Below are 23112 nucleotides of genomic sequence, written 5' to 3' on the forward strand. Positions count from 1 at the left end.
CACCTGCCAGCATTCTTCACAAAGCCCAAGTCAGCCAGCTCCACGTCACACAGCTCACAGCGGAAGCAGCCTGGATGCCAGTTGGTGTTCATGGCCTTGATCACGCGTCCAATGACAAACTCACCTGGAAGAGGAGAGATCTCAGCTGTCAGTCAGGGCACACTCCTCACCCTTTGGCACCTCCCAAGTCCTATGTGTCTGGGGCTCCTCCCAGTTCAGCCTTGTCCAAGCACCCCTCTTTTAAGAACCTGAAGAGCAATGCTCAGAAAAAGACAGAGGGAGGTGATAGGTAAAAGTCCCCAGGCTAAGTAGTGTTCCCTACCTGTCCCCTCCCCAATTCCTAGTTGCTGTCACCAGCTCTTACCACAGAATCCGCAGCATGGAGCAAACAGCATTTGGAAGTCATGTTCGCAGTACTTCCGGCCCTCAAACTGCAAACGGGACCACAGACAAAAGACAAGCAAGTCATTCATCATCCCAGCAATCCCTTGTCCCTAATAAATAACAGTGGCCTGGGGTCTGAAGAAGAGAGCCTTCTAGAGCTAGCTGGAGCAGGGGGCTAGCCATGCAGTTTAGCAGAGTGCAAAGTGAGGGTTTCACAGAGATGCTGAGGGTCCACGGTCAGCTCTTGGGGATTCTGCTATCTGCTGAGGACCCGAGGATCCTGACGATAGGCCAAGCTGAGGTGGGAGCTGGGGCTGGGGAAGAATGGGTTAAATCTGAGTTCCATGTGCCACTTTGTCCTGCATGTCTGACCAGATCAGTGTCCCCAGAAACTACAGAAGACCCATGGAAGGAAGAAGGGAGAAAGAGAGCACAGGAAGGGCCTGGGGAGCTGGCCTGACAAAGCAAAGGCCCCGAGTGCTGCTGTCAGCCACTGTCATGTATTGTCCCAAGCATGACCAAAGCTTGTCTCTGCTTTCCGCTCCCTTAACAATTTGCTTTCTTTAAAAAAAAAAAAAATAGGGGCTGTAGCTCAGTTTGTAGGAAGCCCTTGTTTTGGATCCCAGAGCTGCATAAATGGGGAGTAGCAGTGCCCTTAGGAGATGGAGGCAGGAGGCAGCAGAAGTTCAAAGTCACCCTCCGTAAGTTTCTTCTTCTAAAGCAACACGCAGCTCTCCCCAGTGAGCCAGAGAGGCTACAGAGGCTTGAATTTCCTCAGCGGCAATATCTCCCAAACACCCACTATATGCTTTGCTTGGCTCTGGTCTAAAACCCCTCACAGAGATCTCTCCAGCCCTCTGCTGCCTCTACAGCCAGCCAGCGTCTCTCAGGAGCCTGAAGAGCAACAGATTTTCATCTGGCATGCGGGCCACATACCCACATCATCAACCAATGATGCCTAGCCTCCCGCCCCCGCAAGAAACACAGCCCTCTCTGAGCTCTGGTCCTGCCTCCCTCCACTGCAGCCCAGTAGAGCAGTGCAGTCAGTGTTTAACCAACTCTGGCAGAAGGCAACAGAGGCCCTGACTCTGGGTCTGCCAGATGCTGTGGCGTAGATCTTACTGCCAGGCTAGTACCATGCGGACGTCACAAATAGCACCACATAGGCGGAAATAATTTCAGATGCATACATGACGTGAAAGTCTAATGAAATAATGAGAAGTAGGACATTTAATGTGTTTGTTATCTTCATTTTTAATAAAGTACTATACCCCTCTACATTGATACGATTTATTATATGTGTGTGTTTATGTGAATGTAGGTACCCCCTATCCCCCGGAACAGGGTCTCTCGCTAGCCTGTGCCTCACCAAATAGACCAGACAGACTGACTGGCCCGTGAGCCTCAGGAATCCACCTGTCTCTCTCTTTCCCCAGTTCTGGGACACAGCACAGGCTGGTATGCCCTGCTGGATTTTTACATTGGTTCTGGGATTAACCTCAAGAGCTCATGATTGCGAGGCGAGCACTCTGATGACCGAGGCATTTCCTCGGCCTGGGCATGAGTTAGTTTTTTTAAGAACAGCTGTGTTTAGAAAGGATTTTACTACTTGCTCTTGTGAGCTGGTGTGGACAATTCAGGGCCCTTGACTTTTCTCTGAACTATTTCAAGACTCAATAACCCCACTCCTGGTCCCACCTGGTATCCCAGCTTCTTTCCCAACTGCTCCACAGCCTCTGTGTGTCACAATGCCCAGAGCCTTCCTCTCTCTTCCACTTCGTTTCCGAGATGGTCTCCTTGCGTAGCCTCCCACGATCTGATCGTGTTACAGGCACATGTTACATGCCTTGAGTAGAGGGGTCTTCTTTACATGCGGGACAAGGGTGTGACTCCTCTGTTCCAAACCCAAGTAACTCCAATCTCTTACAGAACAGAAGACCCCGAAGGAGAGCCACTAAGTCAGGAAGATGGAGAGTCTCTGTCTAGCTCCCGCCACTCTCCCGCTCGTTCCCTGCTTCTACCTGTGCTACACCAGCCTCTCCCCAAATATCCCACATGCTTCTGTCTCAGTACCTCTTCATGTGCTGCTCCTTCTGCAAGATCTCTTCCTGCAGAGGAGTGTGTGTGTGTGTGTGTGTGCATGAGTGCGTGTATGCATGTGTGCATGTGTGTGTGTGTGCATGAGTGCGTGTATGCATGTGTGCATGTGTGTGCGTGTGCATGAGTGCGTGTATGCATGTGTGCATGTGTGTGTGCATGTGCATGAATGTGTGTGTGCATGTGTGTGTGCATGTACATGAGTGCGTGTATGCATGTGTGCGTGTGGGGGGGGGTGTATGTGTGTATGTTTATCTCTTCTCTTCCGGCCTCATCAAACATCACCTGCTTACCCAACTCCAACCATGAGAATTCTTGTTTCTAAAGCATCCTCCCCAGATAATGGAATCACTCGGCCATTGCATTCACTGTCTCACAATGGAGAGCGAGTGGCATGGTGGGGTCTTCCTTCCCCAGGTTTGCCCATAGCCTGTCCAGGGGCAGCGGAAGAGGAGTGACTGCAGAAGGTCCCAGCTGAGGAACGGGACAACACAGTGTGTGAAACTCAGCGTTGCTGCCTCAGAGCCCGGCCAGGTCACTCTTCTAGAACAGGCTACTGACCAGAACCTCCTCACCTCATAGAAGAGCCCCTCGGGGAAAGGCCGGAAGCACTGTGCGCACACGAAGCAGTGCTCGTGATAGAGCTCCCCATTGCTGTTGACGATGCGCTCGGTGGGGGCAAACCGGGCCTGGCAGCGCTGACACATGGCATCAGCCAAGCATTCAGACATGTTGCTAGAGGGAACAGAAGAAGAAGGAGGTCAGCACTGGCCAGCAGACTTGCAAGACTGGCTCGGGGACATATATGCCCCTGCTTAAAAGGTTCAGGTGGATCCAACCTTTAAGGAAAACAAACATGGCATAAAGTTGTAAATTTCCTTAAAACATGAAATGTTGTTTGTGCAGGGACACACGCACGGGGGTGGGGGGGCTGCAGGGTTGCAAGCCGGACGGCAGTCTCAGCTGTTGTTCCTCAGGCACCATCCACATTGTGTGTGTGTGTGTGTGTGTGTGTGTGTGTGTGTGTGTGCGCGCGCGAGCGCGCGCGCGCGCGTGGCACCATCTCTCACTGACCTGGATGGAACTCACTAAGCAGTCTAAGCTGGCTGATGGGCAGGCACCAAGGATGTACCTGCCTCGCTCTGAGCCCCTCCCCACGGTGCTGGGATGTAAGTACATGTCCTCAGTCATAACTACTCAGTGGGGAACCTCTCCATCACCATGCCTGCCCCATCTAAAGCCATGTGCTGCCTAGTTTTGTCAATCTGACACAAACTAGAAATGTCTGGGAAGAGAGAGCCTCAGCTGAGGAGCTGCCCCCACCCAACTGGCCTTGGGCATATGTAGGGGACGTGTTCTTCACTAGTGGTTCCTGTGGGAGGGCCCACCTCATGGTAGGTGGATCTGGGTTTTTAGAAAGGAGCTGAGTCAAATGTGGGGAGCGAGACAGTGAGCCGCTATCCTCCATGGTCTCTGCCTCGGCTCCTGGTAAGTTCCTGCCTGACTTCCCTCAAGACAGGCCGTGGTGCAGTGTGTAACCAAACACACACTGTCTCACACACACATTCTCTCTCACACACACACGCACACACACACATTCTCTCTCACACACACACGCACACACACACATCTCTGGGACTCACTGGTCTGCCAATCTACCTACCTGGGTGAGCTCCAGGGAAGAGTGAGACTCTCATTTAAAAAAAAAAAAAATAAGGTGGAGATCTGGGGAGATGGCTCAGTGGGTAAAGCCACTTGACACGCAAGCATGAGGACCTGAGTTTGAACCCCCAGAACCCATGTAAAAGACAAGGACAGTATCTCAAGCAACTGTAGTACCCAAGTTCCTATGGGGAGATGAGAGACAGGAACCAGAGAATCCCCAGAAGCTCACAGGCAAGTTAGGCTGACCTGCCCAGAGTGGAAGGTGAGGACCAATACCCAAGGTAAGGGTGCAGCATCTACACAGTCCAGAGCTAAGCAGATCGCAAACTCCATCCAGAGAACTGCTGTTTTCCCATAACTCGGGACATCTCAGAATTCCCCAGCAGTGACCAGTCCAGGAAAGGCCTGTGGCCTCCAGCACTCCCTGCCAGAGGGCAGAGGGTCAGAGATGGACAGACATTCCATACCCTCCTTCACATAGTCAGCCCTAGAGCCAAGAGCAGCCTGTCCGGCTATCCTCTGAAGAGATAACCGGGCCTCCCCGCCCTCAGAGCACAGCACTGAGCGTGAGCACCGCCCTGCTCCCTTTCCTCAGCTGTCACCCCCAGCTCTCCAGACACCCATAGTCTTGACAGACGACACAAGACATCCCTAGGCCTGACAATAACAGGGCAGTCTGGGATGAGGTGGGGAAGTCTTTCTGCTCCAAACACTAAAGGGGGCCTGCTGAGGATCACCTGGGAATAACTCACGCCTCTTCCTGTCCCCTCATCTCCCGGGGCGTCTCACAGGCCTGGCCAACTTAGACAGTTTCTTTTTCTACTCTAGCCCTTGCTTTTGAGTGAGGGGACCCGGGAAGAAAGATGAAAACTTCTTTTAAAAGTTCTTCTTGATGCTGGCATGGTGGCATATCCCTTTAACCCCAACCCTTGAGGGGTACAGAGGCAGGTGGACCTCTGAGTCTGAGGTCAAACTGGCCTGTACAACAAGTTCCAGGCCAGCCAGGGTTATGTAGTGAGACCCTTTCTAAAGGAAACATAGGGTTTTTTTTTTTCTCTTTGTTCCATTAATTTATGGTGTGTGTGTGTGTGTGTGTGTGTGTGTGTGTGTGTGCGCACGCACGCCCGCACATGTACCTTGTTACCATGTATAGGGGCTCAGAGGAAAACTGGCAGGAGTTGGTTCTCTCCTTCCACCATGTGGGATCCAGGGATTGAACTCAGGCTTAGTGAAATGTCTTAGCCTGATCTTGAACCTGGTCTTCCTGTCTCTAACTCCTAGTGTTGGGAATCAACTCAGGACTTCTTGTATGCTAGGGAAGCACTCCACCAACTACATCCCTGGCCCATGCACCCAAGTCCTGTGAACTTTACTACCCTCATCTGTAAAACAAGTCCAGCGCTGGCTGCTATAAAAGGCAATGCCTGCAGGAGAGTCTGTTATACACAAGCTACTTCCTGCCCATCACTGGGTCTTTGTGGAATGTCTGCACTATTTCAAGCTCTAGCCAGGTCTGGGGTAAAGAGAGGCTTCCTGGGCAGCAAGCACAGTCTCTAAAGTTCCAATGGGAGCTTCCTTTAGCCAGCAGCTTCCACCCCTGGGACGATTTGGCCTGTCTCCCTAGCCGCATCAGCATCGGAGGTCACCAGCCTGCACACGGTTAACAGGGTTTGACACAAAGACAGCCCTATTTCTCATCGTGAGAATACTGGGAAATTAACAGGCTGCCCTGGACAGCCATACACAGGCTGCATTTTCACCGTCAGAAATATATTCCAGGAGCTGAGGATGTGGTTCAGTTGGCAGAGAGCTTGCCTTGCGTGCAAGGGAGCCGGGCGCTGGATCTTTAGCCCTGTGTAATACTGGGTACGGTGGCTCAGTCCTGTGATCCTAGCACTCAGGAAGTGGAGGCAGGAGGATCAAAGTCAGCACCAGCTGCACAGCAAGCTGGGGACCCACCTGAGCTACGTAAAACCTTGTCTGCAAAGGAAGAAGAAATGCAGGAAGAAGAGAACAGAGGAGTGGGACAGGGCAAGGGAACATATTCCTATCCGAATCTCCAAGTCCATCCCAAACCTGCCTTCTAGAAACCTTAGTTATATGCCTCTGGGCCAGCAGCTCAGTCTCCTTTTACCAAGAACACTTCCAATAGGTCCCACCTGTCACAACAGAGAAATGGCACGAGGTAGGAACCAGAAGTCAGGAGCTCCATTAACATGTGTATGCACATTTCTGGGATCTTGCCGGAAAGCTTCTGTATAAGGCCCACATCCCTCCTTGGGCCTCCTTGGTTGTGTTGTTTGTTATATCCACCCTGAGGTCACTTTCAGTCCCTCGTCACCTGTACCCTGTCATCACAGTTCACAGCAGACACAACAAAGTTGACCAGGGAGGGCCCCATTCCAACTGACTGCATGCAGGTGAACCACAGGTCCTTACCTGAGCAATGGGATCACCTAGGCCCATGCTGGTCTGTGCTGGGCCCCCAAAGAAGAACCCGCATATGACAGGTGATTTGCAGATAGCCACAGACGACAGATAGCAGCTGAGCCAGCGTGGCCTCCCCAGTACCTTCCCTCTGTCTCTGTTCTCTGCCAAAGATGACGTGTGCACACATAGGCATGCGTGCTGGTGTTCCTGTGGGTGTGGAGGCCAGAGGCTGAGGCCAAATGTTTTCTTCTCAACCTTGTTTTTTTTAGACAGGCTCACTTACAGTTCAGCTCCCAGAGATCTGTTTGTCTCTGTCTCCCTGGTGCTGGGATGACAGACAAGAGGCCAGCTTTCTTTTGAAAGATGGGTGCTGGGATCTGAACTCTGGTCCTTCTGCTTACATGAAGCACCATACACGCTGAGCTGTTTCTTTAGTCCCACAAAGACATTTTCGAGGCTCAGTCCTTTCACTCCCCTTCAAACTTCTCTGTCATTGGCAGGAAATTCAGAAAAACCTGAGTGATGTCAGCCCCGGGATGGCTTCCCTTCCTGTGCTACCAGGTCCTCACCCTGCCCATCTGTAACCGTAGCTCCCTGGCCCTCCTCCCCCACACTTCATCCTCCACCTACTCCTCTAGGGACATGTGATCCTTAATGCCAATGACCCTATGTCCAGTGTCCCGTTCTTCTCAGGTTATCTTCTAGCCAGATGACCCTGAGGCAACATGTATAGGAGCCATGTCCTCTGGTCGCTCTCCTCTGGCACTCCCAGAATCCTCCAAACCCCAGGTTAACCCCCGAGCTACTATGGGGACCACCCAAAACCCCGCTGTCTCCATCTACCTTCTCTCACTTGTCTAGTTTCTAGAGAATCAGGCAGTTGCTGCTTTAGAGTCTGTCTACCCTGTGCTGGAATCACAGCCATATTTTGGTAGTGATGGCCTTGACCACTAGCCCAGGTTTGTGCCTCTCTAGGGTGACACTAAAATCACCTATCCCATAGCCGAGGAGGTGGTTCCACTGGTGGGGTGCTTGCCTGACATCCCCAAAGCCCTGGGTTCAGTCCTCAGCATGCAACACGTGAAACCAAGGCTGTAATCCCACTACCTGGGAGATGGAGGCTGGATCATTCTTGGCTGCACTGAGACAGAGTTAGCCTGGGACACACGAGACTCTGTCTCACAGAATAAAATAGCCTCGGTCTGAAAGCCACCAAAGGGATGGCATGGAACTATTGGTCTCTGGTGCCTATCTTTGGTTCCTTAACCGACCCAAGCGTTCAAACCTCAGACTTTATCAAAACCAGCTCCAACAAGTGGCGCCTGCTCCCCCATCCTGGCTCCAACCCAGCCCTGTTCCTGTGCCTTGGATAGCCAGCCTGTCGGAAGGACCAGGAGGGGTTTCCAGGCAAGTACTCCAGGCAAGTACTGGCTTTTCCGGCCATTGTTGTTGGCAACCCCACCCAGTCTCTCACCATTTACCTGAGCTCTTTGCCAGCCTTGCTTGGCCAGAGTAGGGCGCTGCAGGTACAGCCCCCACCTAGCTAATCACACACACACACACAATCACACACACACACCACCACAACACCACACCACCCCCATCCCACCATTAGCCACCTCCCCCTTGGTAAGTCACAGCAAAGAGAAACTCCTCCGCAGGACAGGAACTCAAGTTACTGGCTGGATTGCCAAAGGGCAGCAGAGTTAGATCTGAACAGAAAGGATATTGTCCCTGCTACGCAGTCAGCTCCCAGAAAGCAGGGCCAGAGGAGGGCTCCGAGCCTGGGCAGGTCCCAAAACAGGGCTGAGTTCTATCCCTTCCTATATAGTGGGGAGCCTGAGCTCCTGGGCACACTGCGGTGGGGTGTGGAGAGCAAGGAGTATGAGCCAAGCCAATCCTTGGAATGGTTAAGAAATTGATGGCTGCCAGGAGGTGGTGGCACACACCCTTAATCCCAGCACTTGGAGGCAGAGGTAGGCGGATCTCTGTGAGTTCGAAGCCAGCCTGGTCTACAAGAGCTGGACAGACTCCAAAGCTACAGAGAAACCCTGTCTCAAAAAACCAAACCAAAACAAAAAAAAACAACAATAAAAAGGTAGTTTCAGGATAGGCATCAAAGCTACACTAAGAGACCCTGGCTCCTAAAAACAAAAAAGAAAGAAAGAAGAGAGAAATTAAGAGAGAGCCAAGCAGGTGTATGCCTTTAATTCTAGCCCCAGGGAGGCTGAGACAGAAAGTTCAAGGCCAGCCTGATCTACCTTGCAAGTTCCAGGCCAGTCAGGGCCACAAGATGAAACCTTGTCTAAAAGTTGAAGAATAAGAATGAGAAGAAATAGCAACAATAAAAAAAAAAAGCAGCCGCGGGCCCCCACACATGTTCACGTGCCACCCTGCTTCCTTCTCTGAGAGCTTGCCGCATGACTGCCAGCTTCAGAGCCCAAACCCTGGGCTCCTGTCCTCTAGGATCTTGGCCAATCAAGAACTAAGTGTCCATGCCTGAGAATGGAACAGCTGGGAAAACACTTGCTTTGCGAGTGTGAGGACCTGAGTTCAGATCCCCAAAACCAGTTTCAAAAGCCGAGTGCAGTGGTTAGCCACCTGGACTCCCATAGTGGAGACATGGGGTGGGGGATGCCCAAAGCAAAGCAAGGCAGAGCTCTGGAAGCTCCCTGGCCAGCTGTCCTGGGTAATGTGGGGAACTTCCAGGCAAATAAGAGACCCAGCTAAAAAAATAAAAGAATAAAACAACGAAGGAACGAAAGGAAGGAAGGAAGGAAGGAAGGAAGGAAGGAAGGAAGGAAGGAAGGAAGGAAGGAAGGAAGGAAGGAAGGAAGGTAGAAGGTATCTGAAAAATTGAAATTGAGGAATAACATCCAAGGTTGCCCTCTGACTGCCATACATGTTCCAAGTTCCATGTACCATGCACACTCACCCCGTATATTCAGCTGCCCATGGGTGCACACACACAAAAGAGCCAAGCATTCTAAAAAGAAGCCCACATTGTCAACATTTAGAGAAGTCCTCATGACTTTTACTTGACACCCAAAGACAACTTCCCTAGGAGAGTATGAGAACCACAGCCACTGCTGCCTGAGCTACCCCTGTAGTCACTAAGACAGAGGCAGAGAGCCGGGTGATGGTGGCGCACGCCTTTAATCCCAGCACTCGGGAGGCAGAGGCAGGTGGATCTCTGTGAGTTCGAGACCAGCCTGGTCTACAGAGCTAGTTCCAGGACAGGCTCCAAAGCCACAGAGAAACCCTGTCTTGAAACAAAACAAAAAACAAAACAAAACAAAACAAAAAAAAAGACAGAGGCAGAGCAGGGAACTCGGTGAGATCAGAGAGCATGAGTAGCATCTTCCCAAGCTGTCTGTCCTACGGACACATTCGCCACTGCCCTTGACAACCAAGGGTCCTCAGACCACTGAGACTAGGGCGAGCCTTCTGCACTCGGGTGCCAAGAACACACATCAGCAAATCCAGAGGCAGAGTACTTATTAACAAGCCCTGCCCAGAATCCCATCTGTAAGGGCAGCCAACTCCGAAGTTGCCCAACAATGATTGATTCAACAAATATTTTTAAAGGCCATGTAGAGGCTGAGTCCAAAGAAGACAAAAGGCTCCAGATGCCCGCATGCCCACTCTCTGATGTGGATAGCTGCAGACAGACAGAGGCTCAGGCAGAGAGTTTTGGTAGGCAGCATTAATTGCATGCCTCTCCCATACAGAAGTCTTAAATGCTAGAGTCCATTGTGCCATTTAAAGACACATGAACGTGGTGGTGCATACCCGTAGTCCCAGCCCTCCAGAGGGAGAAGCACGAAAATCGGAAGTTCAAGGTTGCTATTGTCAAGTACATATTGAATAGGAGGCCAGCCTGTCTTTGATATCTTTATTAATTAATTAATTTATTTATTTATTTTGTGTACGTGTGTGTGTGTGTGTGTGTGTGTGTTCCTGGTAAGATCAGAAAGGGTGAATACAACCGAAGATGACCAATGGCGGATCTGCAGAAGCAACCCCTCTATGCCTACCTTACGATAGTCTTCCTCTTTCATGTAATGGCAATTACATGCTCCCTGCAATGGGCAATAAAACATGCAACCCAAAGCCATACCATCTGAAAGCAGAACATCCTTGGGGGGAAATCCCAAGGAAGCCATCTTCCTCTGCATGATAGGAGGTGGTACGCCTCCTTCATAACCGGAGTGTACCATGCAAGTATGGGAATGCCCCCGACAAGATCAGATGAATCAGAAAATGGACTTTGGTTACTGGAAATCTGAGATAGAATCGTAGCAGACTGGGGTAGTTGCTACACGGCTGTGTGTGTGTGTGTGTGTGTGTGTGTGTTAAGCATGTGACTGAGTCATGTGATCTTCCCAGAAAAAAAATGACCCATATAAGGGAGGAGTCCTTTAAAAGGGAATGAAGTTACAATAAACATGCACAAGTTTGCACCCCACCCCACTCACCCTCCCTCCCACCTCATCCACTCTCCCCCGCCCATGCCTTCTCCTGCCCCCATTCTGGGACGCTTTTAAGGGCTGTGGTAGGAAACAAAACAGAGAGAGCCACACCTGGCTTGGCTGTCTGATTACTGAAGCAATGACCCCCAAGAAATCAGAATTGCCCCAGGACTCTCATCATGGGGGAGAAAGATGCTGAAGCCTGGGGCCAGCCGGAAGAGGGGCTTGTCCCCAGGATTGCAGAAGAGGGTGGAGCTGAGACCGTGATAGGCCAGGGATGGGCAGCACCACACCCTGACCAGGACCTCTTGTCCATTGTCCATGCTTTCCTCTGCCTTCTTTTAAAGCTGAACTGCACATCAGGACCCTAAAGATGAATTGGGGTGGGAGACAACTTAGGCAGTCACAGGACCCCATTGCGACCACATTGAATATACTTTCTTTCTGTCTTTCATTATTACTTGTCTGTTTAACTGGCTCATAGCTTAGGCCCTGACTCTAACAGCTCTGATGATAACACCCTGTCCACTCCACCTCCAGGAGGCCCTGACCCTGACTCCCATCTCCATCCTCTCGGCCTCCCTGCCTGCTGGCCTCCTGGCTGTCTCCTTACAGCCATCTCCCTGCACAGCACCAATGGGCGCATTTACAAAGGGTGCTACGCCAGGTCTTCTTTGGCGGCTCCTCGCAGCCCTCCCTCTGTTCTTTCCTGCCACTGCCCCCGGGAGAGGTAACCAGGAGCGTCCTGAGGGGTGTGAGCCGAGAAGCTGTATCCTTGCAGCCTGGATCCAAGCAACATAAAGGACTGGTAGGGGTTCCAGGATCCAAGCCTGAAGACCTGGCCCACCTCACTGAGGCAATGGACACAGAATGCATGACGTGGGGCTAAGGAACCCCCACAGCTCCTAGGACAAGAAGAGACTCGTCCACTCCAAAGTCTGAGTCAGATGGGTGTTCCTCCCAGAGAAGCCTGGCTAGGATCTCTGTGTGTACAAGGGACGGAAGCCAAGCCTGGAACCTGTGGTGGACACAGTGTCATTTCACAGCTACTTAAAACCCACAAACAGGGAATGCTTGAAGGCAAGACCTGAAGAGAGGCAGCAAAATGTTCAAAGAGGGCATCACTGAGGGGCGGCACTGTGAAAATTCCCTGTGCTGTCCCGTGTCTAGGGGTTTCTCTGTTCTCTAGGATGAACAATGGTACCCAAGGCAGAAAAGAGATCGTTGTCCCCTGTGACCCCATGGCTAGCAGATCTCCCAATCTGTGCTCCCACCACCAAAAAATGTTCCTGAATTTTCTTCTTGTTGGCTGCCCATGACCGACCAATCCAGAGAGAGTTGAGGGACCCAGTCTTAGCAGGTGCCTCATCTCTCTACTCTGGATCACACTGTCAGTTTAAGATAAAGTTGGGTGTCTGACTCTGCGACGGCTTTTCTCTCAAAGCTGAGGGCTGAGGATGGAAAGCCAAGAAATTGGTAAGGATTTCTGCCAGGAACTGGGAGGGAGTGCTGAAGAGGACGCAGAAGGGGCCACACCAGTCTGTAGGAAAAGCTTTACCACCTGGGGTGGGGCAGGTCCTTGCAGTTTTCACGCTGGGGAGTACCCAGAGCTGAGGCTGGGAAGGACGCACTAGGAAGCAGGAGGGTAGGGCGGGTCTCACTTCCTGACAGATTACATAGTGTTTCCCAATGCAGGGCTACCTCAGGACTCCCAGTGGTCAGCAGCAGAGTGTCCCTGAGGCAGAAGACTGTTCTGTGCCTCAAGGGATCTTCAGGACACTAACTAGCCCACACTACTGGGCGTTGCCCTGACTCCCAGGATCCTTAACCAAAGATTGCAAAAGGGACAGGGCTCCCCAGGAACCTCAGTGTAGCAAGGCATAGTGCAAAAAGGTGCTCCTGCCGACTCCAGGCTAGAAGAGGGCCCTGGTCCTCAGGAACCAGCCTTTCCAGCCCAGCTTTGGCCCACACACTTGTACCCAGCCATATTCCAGAAGTAACGGCAAAGCCAACACTGGCTGGACTCTTGTGGACACATGACCCACTTTGGGAACCTCTGGAACCTGGATTATCTTATCTGTGGAAAGGTACCAAGGGACCTCCTGAGTGTCTTGCCCTGGGTAGACTAGAGGGATAATCCCTGCTTCTCACAGAGGGCTGCACTTTGGGTTTAGAGACAGTTCCCCCACAGACCCCTAAACACCCTTTTACATACACACACACACACACACACACACCCTGTTTTACAGAGGAGGCAATGGAAGGATCTAGAATGACTATCACCCTGGATCACACACAGAGAGGTGCCAGGAAAGTTTACGGTTCTCAGCCACATTTTAATGCTTTCATCTTTAGTTGGCTGTGACCTTGGACAAGTTCCTGGTCTGGGTCACCCTGAGGGAATCACTGGCGTTAGAACTACACCTGCTATTGCCCACACACACCCTAGAGGAAGAGAGTGGGAACCCCCTCCCCTACCCGCTGCTCTCAGTCCCAGGGGGTTGCAGCTTAGGAGCAGCGGGACCGCGGGACTTCCCGCTACCACGCTACCACGGTCCACACTCCCGCATCTGTCCCAGCCCATGTCTCCCTCCACCAGTAACCTAAGACATCTGTTACCTTCCCGTCATGGTGGCCACGCGCCTGGCAGCCTAGCACCGGTTGGCAATCCACTGGCTGTGTCCCCGACAGAGGAGTCACGGTCCCGCTGAGAGAGGAACACACCCAAACCGCGAGTGCGGCTCCGCCCAGCCGGCAGCCGGGATGAGGGGTGCAGGGGACAGTCTCAAAGGGGCACGGGGGGATGCCGGTGCTAGCGTCAACCCTGGAAATTCTAGAAACTGACACTAGAGACACCCAACTTGAGTGGGTCGGTCACGTCCTCTCCAACCCGGACTCCGTTGCCACCTCCCGGATTCCGGGCATACTTTTCCTTTTAAAGGGAATGAACTTATAATAAACAAGCACAAGTTCGCACCCTACCCCACCCCCATTCACCCTCCCTCCCACCTCATCCGCCCTCCCCCACCCTCATCCCGAGACACTTAAGGGACGTGGTAGCAAAGCAAAACTGAGAGAGCCGGTGCGCGTGCGCGCGCACTTCCTTGGCGTTCCCACTGCTGCCCCAAGCAGGAAAAAAAAAATCGGATTTATGCCTCCAAGACATTTCTGGGCACCAGCTGCCTCCCGGGGCACTAAGGGACTCTGTTAGTCCCTTACCCTATTAGAGAGGGCAAGGTCCAGGCTATCTTTCTTGCATGGTGAGCTTAATCTGCCCTTAAAACCTAACACCAGTGCTTTCCTGAGAAACGCACAATTTATTTATTTAGTTAGTTAGTTAGTTTATTTTTGACAAGGTTTTATGTAATCCGTGTGGTCCTCAAGCTCCCATTTATGTTGCTAAGAATGACCGGGGCTCCTCTTGCCACTGCCTCCCACCACGGGGATTACAGAAACAGACTCGGGTTTATATAATGCTGGAGGATGGAGCCCAGAGTTTTGGGCACGCTAACTAAGCACTCCACCCACTGAGCCAGCCAAATGGTAGGCGGTATAGACTCCTGCCTATAGTGAAACACTGCTGATAAATCAAGAAAGATTTCTAGCCTGGTATCTGATGATATAAAAGCATTTAGGAAGTCATTTTCTCCTCACTTGCTGAGACAAACCTGTTCTCATGCAGCTGACGTCATCAAAGAGCAGAATCTACAGTTGTTGTTTTTATTACTTTTTTTGCACGTGTCTTGGCCCTTCCTGTCAAGTTGTAATTTGAGGATTGGTTAAACACAAAGTGTGAAAGATTCTGTGGTCGGGAGAAATGTTTCCACAATTGTCAACACAGAACAGGCGTGCAAGGCTGAGCAGAAATTGCCTGCTGAGCGGTTTAATCAAGCGTAGCGGTGGGGGGGTGGGTGGGGCAAAGAGAACTGAAAGTCAAAGGCAGGGGCTGGGAAGGTGGTTCTTGGAGCAAGCGTGAGGACTGGGGTTCAAATCTCCACCGTGTAAAAAAGTTGGAATTGGTTGGTACTACATGCCTGAACCCCCAGTGCTGTTGAAGGCAGAGGCAGAAAGACCAGTGGGGCTCACTGGCTGCCAGTCTAGCTGTGAGCTCAGCGAGAGACCCTGTATCAAAGGAAGATGGTGGGGAATGATTCCGGAGACCACTCAATGTCTCCTGTGCATTTACCTGCCTTCCTACCTCCCACTTAGCATACACCACACACACTCACACGGGGACAGTGTATGACTGTCATACGGTTATAGGCATGCAGGGATCTGCTTATGGATCTAAGATCATTTGTTTACCTGCTACTCAAAGGATGTTGTTTAGTAACACTAGAGATGCAGAGCATCCAGACAAGACCAGCCCCTACCATGGAGGTGCAGCATTCTGACTAATGGCTCCTGGGCACAGCCTGCAAACAATGCGTGTTGCCTTGAGCCAGGAGGCAAAGGGGTCAGGCATTGCATCTTTTGCAACTGTTAGCATTTGCTGGAGAGATGGATGTGGGCGTGGCCCTTGTTGGGCATGACAGGTGTTATTGTGGCACGTGCATGTGTGCATGGTAGGGGTAGGTGTGGGACTGTAGGTGGCTTCCCTGGAGAGTGGTGGGGTATGACAGCGGGGCAGGTGGGTGAGGGGATGTCTAGGCTGTGGGACTATGGTTTGTGTCAGGAAACTGAAGCAGGGGATGAACTAAGAACTCTACCATAGGTGTGGGAAGTTTGATTCCAGTACAAGTTCAACCTTACGGTTAGAACGGGTCCCTGAGGATGTCCTTGTGAGTAGAGAACCCTTCACGAGAAGGGAAGGAGCAGAAGTTGTCCAGGCTGAATAGGGCAGTCCTGGTAAGAAGGAGTGGCTGAGGAGACAGCTTGGTCAGTAAAGTTCATATCCTCTAAGCATGAGGCCAGAAGCAACTTTTAAAACACAGAAGCCAGGTGTGGTGTTACGTGAGTTTGTAATCCTAATACAGGGGAAGCTTGGTGGCCAGCCAACATAGCCTATTTGATGAGCTCTTAGCCAGTGAGAGTCCTGTTTTTGAAAAACCAAGGCAGACAGCACCTTAGGGACAACAGCTAAAGTTGACACTTTGGCCTCCACACATACACGTGCACACATGCACCTGCATCCACACACACATGTACATAGAAAGAGATTCAGGGATGTCGTGGAAGTCAGAAGAAGAGCTCTAAGGAACCAGGGAACAGTGGCCCCAATCCAAGGACAGGGACAGATCCGGGATTGGTATAAGCAGGCCTAGGGAAGTGGGGGCTCCACACCCAGAGAGGTAGGAGAGCAGGCACCCTAGAGAAAGGCTGAGCCCAGGAGTCAGCAGGGGTATTATAACTGCCCCAAAAGGAGGAGGAGAAGCACACAGATCTGTGAGGTCAAGGGGTAGGAGTGGTGTCGTCTTGTGTCTGAGGTGAGGCTGGTAAGATGGAGACAATGGACACTTGGAGAGAGGCCTGAATCACGTACTGAGTGCTGTGCCTTGGGGAAGGAGCAATAGATGTGATGTGGGAGTGTCATATATCAATCTGTTGATTTCATTGGTTAAGCAATAAAGGAACTCCTAGGCCCTGATAGGTTAAAAGATAGGTGGGAGGAATAAACAGGAGGAAGAGGAAGTGAGGTCAGACTCTGCTCTGCTCCCGGACAGGATGGACGGAGGCTAGAATCTTCCCGGTAAGCGCACCTTGGGGTGCTTACACACATCATTCGAAATGGGCTAGTCCAGGTGCGAGAATTAGCCTCTAAGGGCTAGAGTTCATGGGCCAAGCAGTTCTTAAATGAATACAGTTTGTGTGTTATTATTTCGGGCATGAGCTAGCCAAGCGGCCGGGGTGTTGGGGAAGCAGCCCCGCAGCTCATATTTCAACACAGATGGGCTCTGAGAAGTCTGAGGTCAAGGACAGGACATGGAGTGACACAGGTCTATCCCAGAAGGAAATGGAAACGGAGGCACAGGAGTTTGCCAGGGGCAGAGCTCAAGCTGAGAGCAAATGAGCTCCCAGAGAAGGCAGCAGATGCCCTGTTATCCCTCAGTGTGTCTTCTTCCCAACCCCGTGCTGTTCAGGGATGGTCAGGAACTCATGGACGATGCAGGGTGTGGGACTTCTTCTAGTCACCATGCCAGACCAATGAGATGAGGAGGAAGAGAACTCAAGGTCCCCAAGTGCCTCAGCTGGTTTCCTCAGCCCCTCTCTAGAGCCAAAACCAAGTCCCACATGAAGAGGAGAATGAGCAGGGCCTTGTAGCCCTTCCAAAATATGATGTTTAAGCTTGTCAATGTGGTTGATTTTAGAATCGCCATGGGAACAAATCTCTGGGCGTATCTGGAGTTATCTAAAGTGGACTGAGGGAGAAGGTTCTGAATGTAGCCTTTCCATGGATGAGTTTCCAGACTGAACTAAAAGGAGAAAACGAGTGGCCAGGAAGACGGCACAAGTGGGCAGAAGGCACCTGACAAACTGAGTTCTGTCTCCCAGCGTCCACAGGGCAGAAGAACAAACTCCCACAAGTTGTCTCGACCTCCACAAGGAGCCATGGCTTGTGCACACCCAAACACGTGCACATACTGGGAGCCATGGCATGTGCACATGCAGACACGTGCACATACTGGGAGCCATGGTATGTGCACACCCAAACACATGCACATACCGGGAGCCATTTCATGTGCACACAAGACACATGCACATACTGGGAGTCATGGCATGTGCACACCCAGGCACGTGCACATACTAGGAGCCATGGCATGTGCACACGCAGACACATGCACATACTGGGAGCCATGGCACGTGCACACCCAGACATGTGCACACCCAAACACGTGCACATACTGGGAGCCACGGCATGTGCACACGCAGACACGTGCACATGCTGTAAGGCTAACCTTGGCTGTCAACTTGGCCCCAGAATCAACTAAAACCTAACTCTCTGGACTCTACAGTGAAGAGTTTTCTTGACTAGATCCTTTGAGTAGGAAGGCTCACCCTTAATCTGGATTTATTTTTAAAGGTCTGAAGACCCACCTTAAATCTGGGCCACATCTTCCAGTGTCAGAATACATATAAAGAAAAGCAAGAAGGAACCTTGCTTTTTGCCTGTTTGCCCTCCTTCTGGATGGCAAGTTCATCAGTCCTGCTGCTGAGTTGTCCCTTTCGGGCATTAGGACCTGCTTCTTCAGGACGCCAACACAGCCTGAAGGCCAGCTGAGACGTTCAGCCTCATGAACTAAATAACTACCAAAGTCAGGAGACAGCCATAGCGGAACCAGCTGAACAACAGTCTATAAGCCACTCCAATAAAACCCTTTTAATACAGATTTATTATGTCCCGTTGTTCCAGGAACTCTGACTAATAAACATACATGCAAATGAATAAATGCAGTAACTTTTTATAACTAATAATAATTATGATAGTAAAGTGGCTGAGTAAAAGCTTTTATCTGCTTCCTGAATGTGGATCAGATGTGACCAGCAGCCACCTGCTGCCGCTGCCGTGTCTGTCCTGCTGTGAGGGGCTGTATTTACTGGGACTCTGAGCCCAATACATTTGCTTGCCAGATACTTTGTCTCTACCATGAAACAAGTAACTAATCCGTATGTCACAATGGGCAGGCCCTGCAGAGGAGGCCATGTGCCTTTCCGGGCAGACAGGAGGGTGTGTGGACACCTGTTATAGACAGTTGTATGGGATGTACCAGCTCCCTGACAGCTGGCCTACCTAAGCTCTCTCCCCTGACTCCAGGCTATGACTGGTTTCTGTGAAGAGTCAGAAAAGGGGTAGGCAGTGAGGACAGAGGTAGGAGGAGGATAGAACATCCCTACTTGGGAAGGAGACAATCTCATAGCATCTGGAAAGTAACTAACCAACATCCATTAACCCGGGCCATCTATCAAACCGAAGCAATTCACTGGGTAACACAATGTGTTTTTCTGATTACTTCAGTCAATAACACCATCGTTTGATGGTATTTTCTGTGGGGGCTGAGGAGATGAAATGTGGGGAGAGACTCAAAGGGAGAAATGGTCTGGTGACCAGCTCAGAGACCACTTGGCTCTGGAAGCCCCGCCCTTCCTGACAGTGTGTTTTCTGCTTCAATAAATATCCATTTTTTACTTCTTCTGAGTCTTTATTTCCTTTGTCCGTGGGCATTCGGTTCTTTGTTCCCTCCGGGAAGAACCCAGACACCGGCACATGGTACCGACAGTCCCCTCCCATTTCCCTCTCAAGACATCAGAGAGTAAAACCAAGCCACGGTGGAGCAATCTAAACCCATATTGCTGGGGCCTAGTCAGTCATATATATCCTGAATAAACCTTGTCTTTTATTACTTTGACATATATGGCAATTCTTTATTTTTTTTCTTTCTACAACAGTGATCTACACAGCAAGTTCTAGGTGAACTAAGGCTACATAGTTAGACCCTGTCCTCCACCCCAGAAAAAAAAAATGGTGGCATACTTTTAAAAAGTCCAGTCACACCCTTCCAAGTGCCTAGCTGACATTCAGTCCTGTTCCAGCTGTTTAAGCTGATAACTGACTTGGGAGATAAAATTGGCGGATTTTCAATGTGAATATGATCTTCTGGTGATTTAATGATGTGACTTGCTTCGCTTCAGTTTCTTCTGGTTTTGGAGGACAAAGTGGGGTGCTTTGCTGAGGTTCCATTTCATCTTCTCTAGAAGGACATAAGGCACCTCATGCTAAAGGACTGGTTGGTTTTATAACAGAAAATGTCCCTAAAACTCTTTATCACACTTAAACAAATCCTGTTTTAGTTGCATTCTTTATAGAAGGCCCTGCTCAGGTCGCAGTCCTAGGAATGGTTTTGTAGTCAAATATTAACTGTTGAAAGCCAAAGGGTAGGTTTGCGCATGACCTAGTGTTGTCTGGTAGTCTCCAAGCTGACGCACTCGCTCCGGGAGGTAAACAAGAATGTCACAAGTCTGGGAGAACAACAGTCCCCTCCCAGAGAAGAGAATTTCTGGACTGCCTGCAGGTTTCCCAGAGAAACAGCTGGGGTGGGCTTTGGGGTGACGCATCTGCCTTTGACTTGTCCCTACTCCACGTAAGTAACTTCATTACTTCTAGCCCAATAAAAGCCATTGGTTCAGCAAGGCAGACATTGATCTAGCTGTTGCTTTGGTTTGCCACGAGCTCCCTCCTTTGGGTGCCCAGTCATTAGGTGCTGCATCTTTCCCAGGAAAATGTAAGACACAACAGCACGTGTGTATGTCAATGCGTTTCCTGATGATGTATGTGCACCTGTGTGCACTGCATACAGTAGTCATAGCCTAATCTGTAGTAATCCTGGTCTCAATCACTCTCCCTCTTATTGTTTGAGACAGGTCTCTCACTGACCCGGAACTCTCCAAGTAGGCTAGACTGGCAGGTCTGTGAATCCCAGGGATCCACCTGCCTCTGCCTCCGCCTCCTTAGCTCTGAGATTACAAGCTATGTGCCACTACAGTTTTGGGAGGATTTTGTTGTTGTTTGTTTTTAAAAGCAGAACAAAACGAGAGTTTTAGGATCAAACTCAGAACCTCATACTTGCAGGTCGAGCATTGAACTGACTGAGCTGCCTCCCCGGCCTAAGAAAGTTGATGAGGTCGGCGGGCTCATAAAGTAAACTCGGGGAAAATCGCCGTGAGGCGGCATATTCCTGAAGGGGAATGGATGCGGTTTCATGTAGAATTTTGGTCAGTTCAGTTTCCATCTCTGAGATTCATGTTGGATGAAGCTTAATACAACTGGTATATAGATGTTCGCGCCATGCAGGACAGATACTTTTTTTTATTGTTTGAGTTAGCACACGAAATAAGTTTATACATATCATTGTACTTTGTACGGATTTGTTCCCTATCACTCTTTCTTGCTCCCTTTCCGTGTGTGTGTGTGTGTGTGTGTGTGTGTGTGTGTGTGTGTGTGCGCGCGCGCGTGCATGTGTGTATACACATACATGTGGAGGCCAGAGGACAAGCTCTGGAGCCATCCAAGACTTTTTTTAGACCCAAGGATCTTGCTGTCTCTGCTTCCCCAGCCCTGGAATCACACAGTGCCTCGGTTTTTCATAAGTCCTGGGGATGAAACTCAAGCCCTCCTGCCCGCAAAGCCTGAACTTTACTGACCTTGCCATGTCCGCGATCCTCCTTGTGTCTTTAAAGTCTCATTGTTCTCTAGTCTCAGACTAGAGCTGGACCAAGGAGCTTCACAACTTCCCAAAACTCTGAGGAGGAAAGTGCCATCTGTACCTCTGGCCTGGGAGGGATGCCAGTCAGCAAAAGCCCTTGCAAATGGCCCTTCATATTCAGGAGCGCCACATCTCCGCATCTCAGACCATCTCAGGCTTGGCCGCCCAATTGGAAGCCACTGTGGGGCTGGGGGTGTGGCTGAGTGGCAAAGCATTTGTCCAGCATACACAAGGCCCTGGGCTCCATCTCCAGCACAAAGGGATAAAACCAATGCCAGTTTCCCCCTGCAGGGCCACAGCCACTCTGAGACCATACCACCTACAAATCAAGATACATTTCGCTTCTTCTTTCCCATTGTGACAACCAACCCTGATGGGCAACCCTTCCGTCGGAGCTTCCCCAACCTCATTCCCAAAATGGTCAGCAGCACACCCTACCATCCCCCAAACCCGATGTGCCTCCAGAGAAGGCTCATTGTGCAACCAAGGTGAACTAGCACACTGGCCAGTCCTAGGAGGGCAGGAGGTCCAGGGCTGTGCCCTTCCCTACCTAGTCGCATGAGCACAAACACTTAGAGCATAAAAGGTGGCAGGGAGACTCAGGGTTGGGGCAGAAGACACAGTTGGTTAGTAGAACAACCCTCCCAAGTCTAGAACTCACACATCACAGCTTCGTTTCTTTACCTTGGTAACTGAGATGATGTTCTGCCTCCCTGGGGCCCTCCTTCCCTGAGGGCTTCCAGAAGCTCCTCTGGGGGCTACCCAGCCTGTTGGAAAGACTGGGCGGTAACCAAGCGTCCCTACTACCGCAGCTCCCAGGCGCTCCACTCTCACCTCTGCTAGGCAGGAGACTTGGCCTGAGGTCCAAGCCTAGAAGGTGTGGCCGGAAGCACTTTGGGGTCGGCCAAGGACAAGCTAGGGCAGAAAAAGTTTAGGAAGGAAAAGCCTGCCTCCTGAGAGATCCAGAATGACAGGACAAAAGTGGTGAGAGCCGCCCTCTGATTTCAGAGGGGCTGGGAGGGACAGCCATCAACGTGAATCCTTGGGGTAAAGAGGTCATGAGCCTTTAGTAAGGCCAATGTCCACAGGGCAGATGGCCAAGAAAACGGAGCCCATTGTGCCTAGGGAAATGAACATGTGCCCTCAACCTCATTTACCAAGGTTGGTAAATGCTTTTTTCTTTCTTTCTTTCTTTTTTTTTTTAACCAAGGTATCTCCTGATAAATATTGCTTCCCCTGAAAGGCGGAAAGTCTCTGGACCACTTATTTTATCGTACTTGTTTTCTTTGATAGCTTTCTGCTATGAAACTCTCACTCTGCTGGAAAATGTACATGGCTAGGAAGAATAACAGTCACCTCCAGTGTCTCCACCCAGGCAGCTGCTGGCCACATGCTTATGTGTGGACTCGGTGTTCACTGACTTGTGTTGTCTGCTGTTTTTGTTTTAAATGTTACATTTATGTATATGAGTCTTTTGCCTGCACGCATATATGTGCGCTATGGGTGTGCCTGGTGTCTTCTGATGCCAGAACAGGACACCAGGCTCTCCAGAATTGGAGTTACAGATGTGGGTGCTGGGAACTGAATTAGTCAGGTTCTCCGCGAGAGCAGCAATTGCTCTTAATCACTGAGTCACCTCTGCAGCCCCTTTGGCTTTGTTTTTTGGAACAGTCTCCTTTCGCCCAAGCTGGCCTTGAGTTCAAAACACTTGGCTACTGACCATGCAGCCAAAGACGACCCTGACTTTCTCCTGCCTCCATGTCCCTAGTGTTGGGATTACAGCTGTGCACTACCAACTCTGTTATCCTTAGCTGGGGTGGGAACCCAGGCACTATTCACGGTGGGCAAGCACTCTACCAACTAAG

The 23112-nt window shown here is 50.8% G+C and overlaps 1 protein-coding gene across 5 annotated transcripts in view; it reads right to left on the bottom strand.

The window, feature by feature from the left end:
* Window positions 1-22075, bottom strand: part of Lims2 (LIM zinc finger domain containing 2) — a 35885-nt gene extending 13810 nt beyond the window's left edge. The window contains exons 1-4 of one of the 5 annotated variants that reach the window (XM_050135101.1): window positions 13668-13964; window positions 3057-3216; window positions 365-431; window positions 4-124 (exon numbers count right to left, since the gene is read on the bottom strand). In XM_050135101.1, coding sequence (XP_049991058.1) covers window positions 4-124; window positions 365-431; window positions 3057-3216; window positions 13668-13678 — 359 coding nt within the window. In that variant the 5' untranslated portion in view covers window positions 13679-13964. Of the gene's footprint in view, window positions 1-3; window positions 125-364; window positions 432-3056; window positions 3217-6585; window positions 6719-13667; window positions 13965-21185; window positions 21574-21931 lie in introns of those variants that run through there. The other 4 variants (XM_050135100.1, XM_050135098.1, XM_050135097.1 and 1 more) reach the window with 4 other exon arrangements.
* Window positions 22076-23112: the final 1037 nt, after the last annotated feature.

This window comes from Alexandromys fortis, unplaced genomic scaffold (genome assembly GCF_014885135.2).
Source record: "Alexandromys fortis isolate MF-2015 unplaced genomic scaffold, M_Fortis_MF-2015_v1.1 scaffold_25, whole genome shotgun sequence".
Classification (NCBI taxonomy): Eukaryota; Metazoa; Chordata; class Mammalia; order Rodentia; family Cricetidae; genus Alexandromys; species Alexandromys fortis.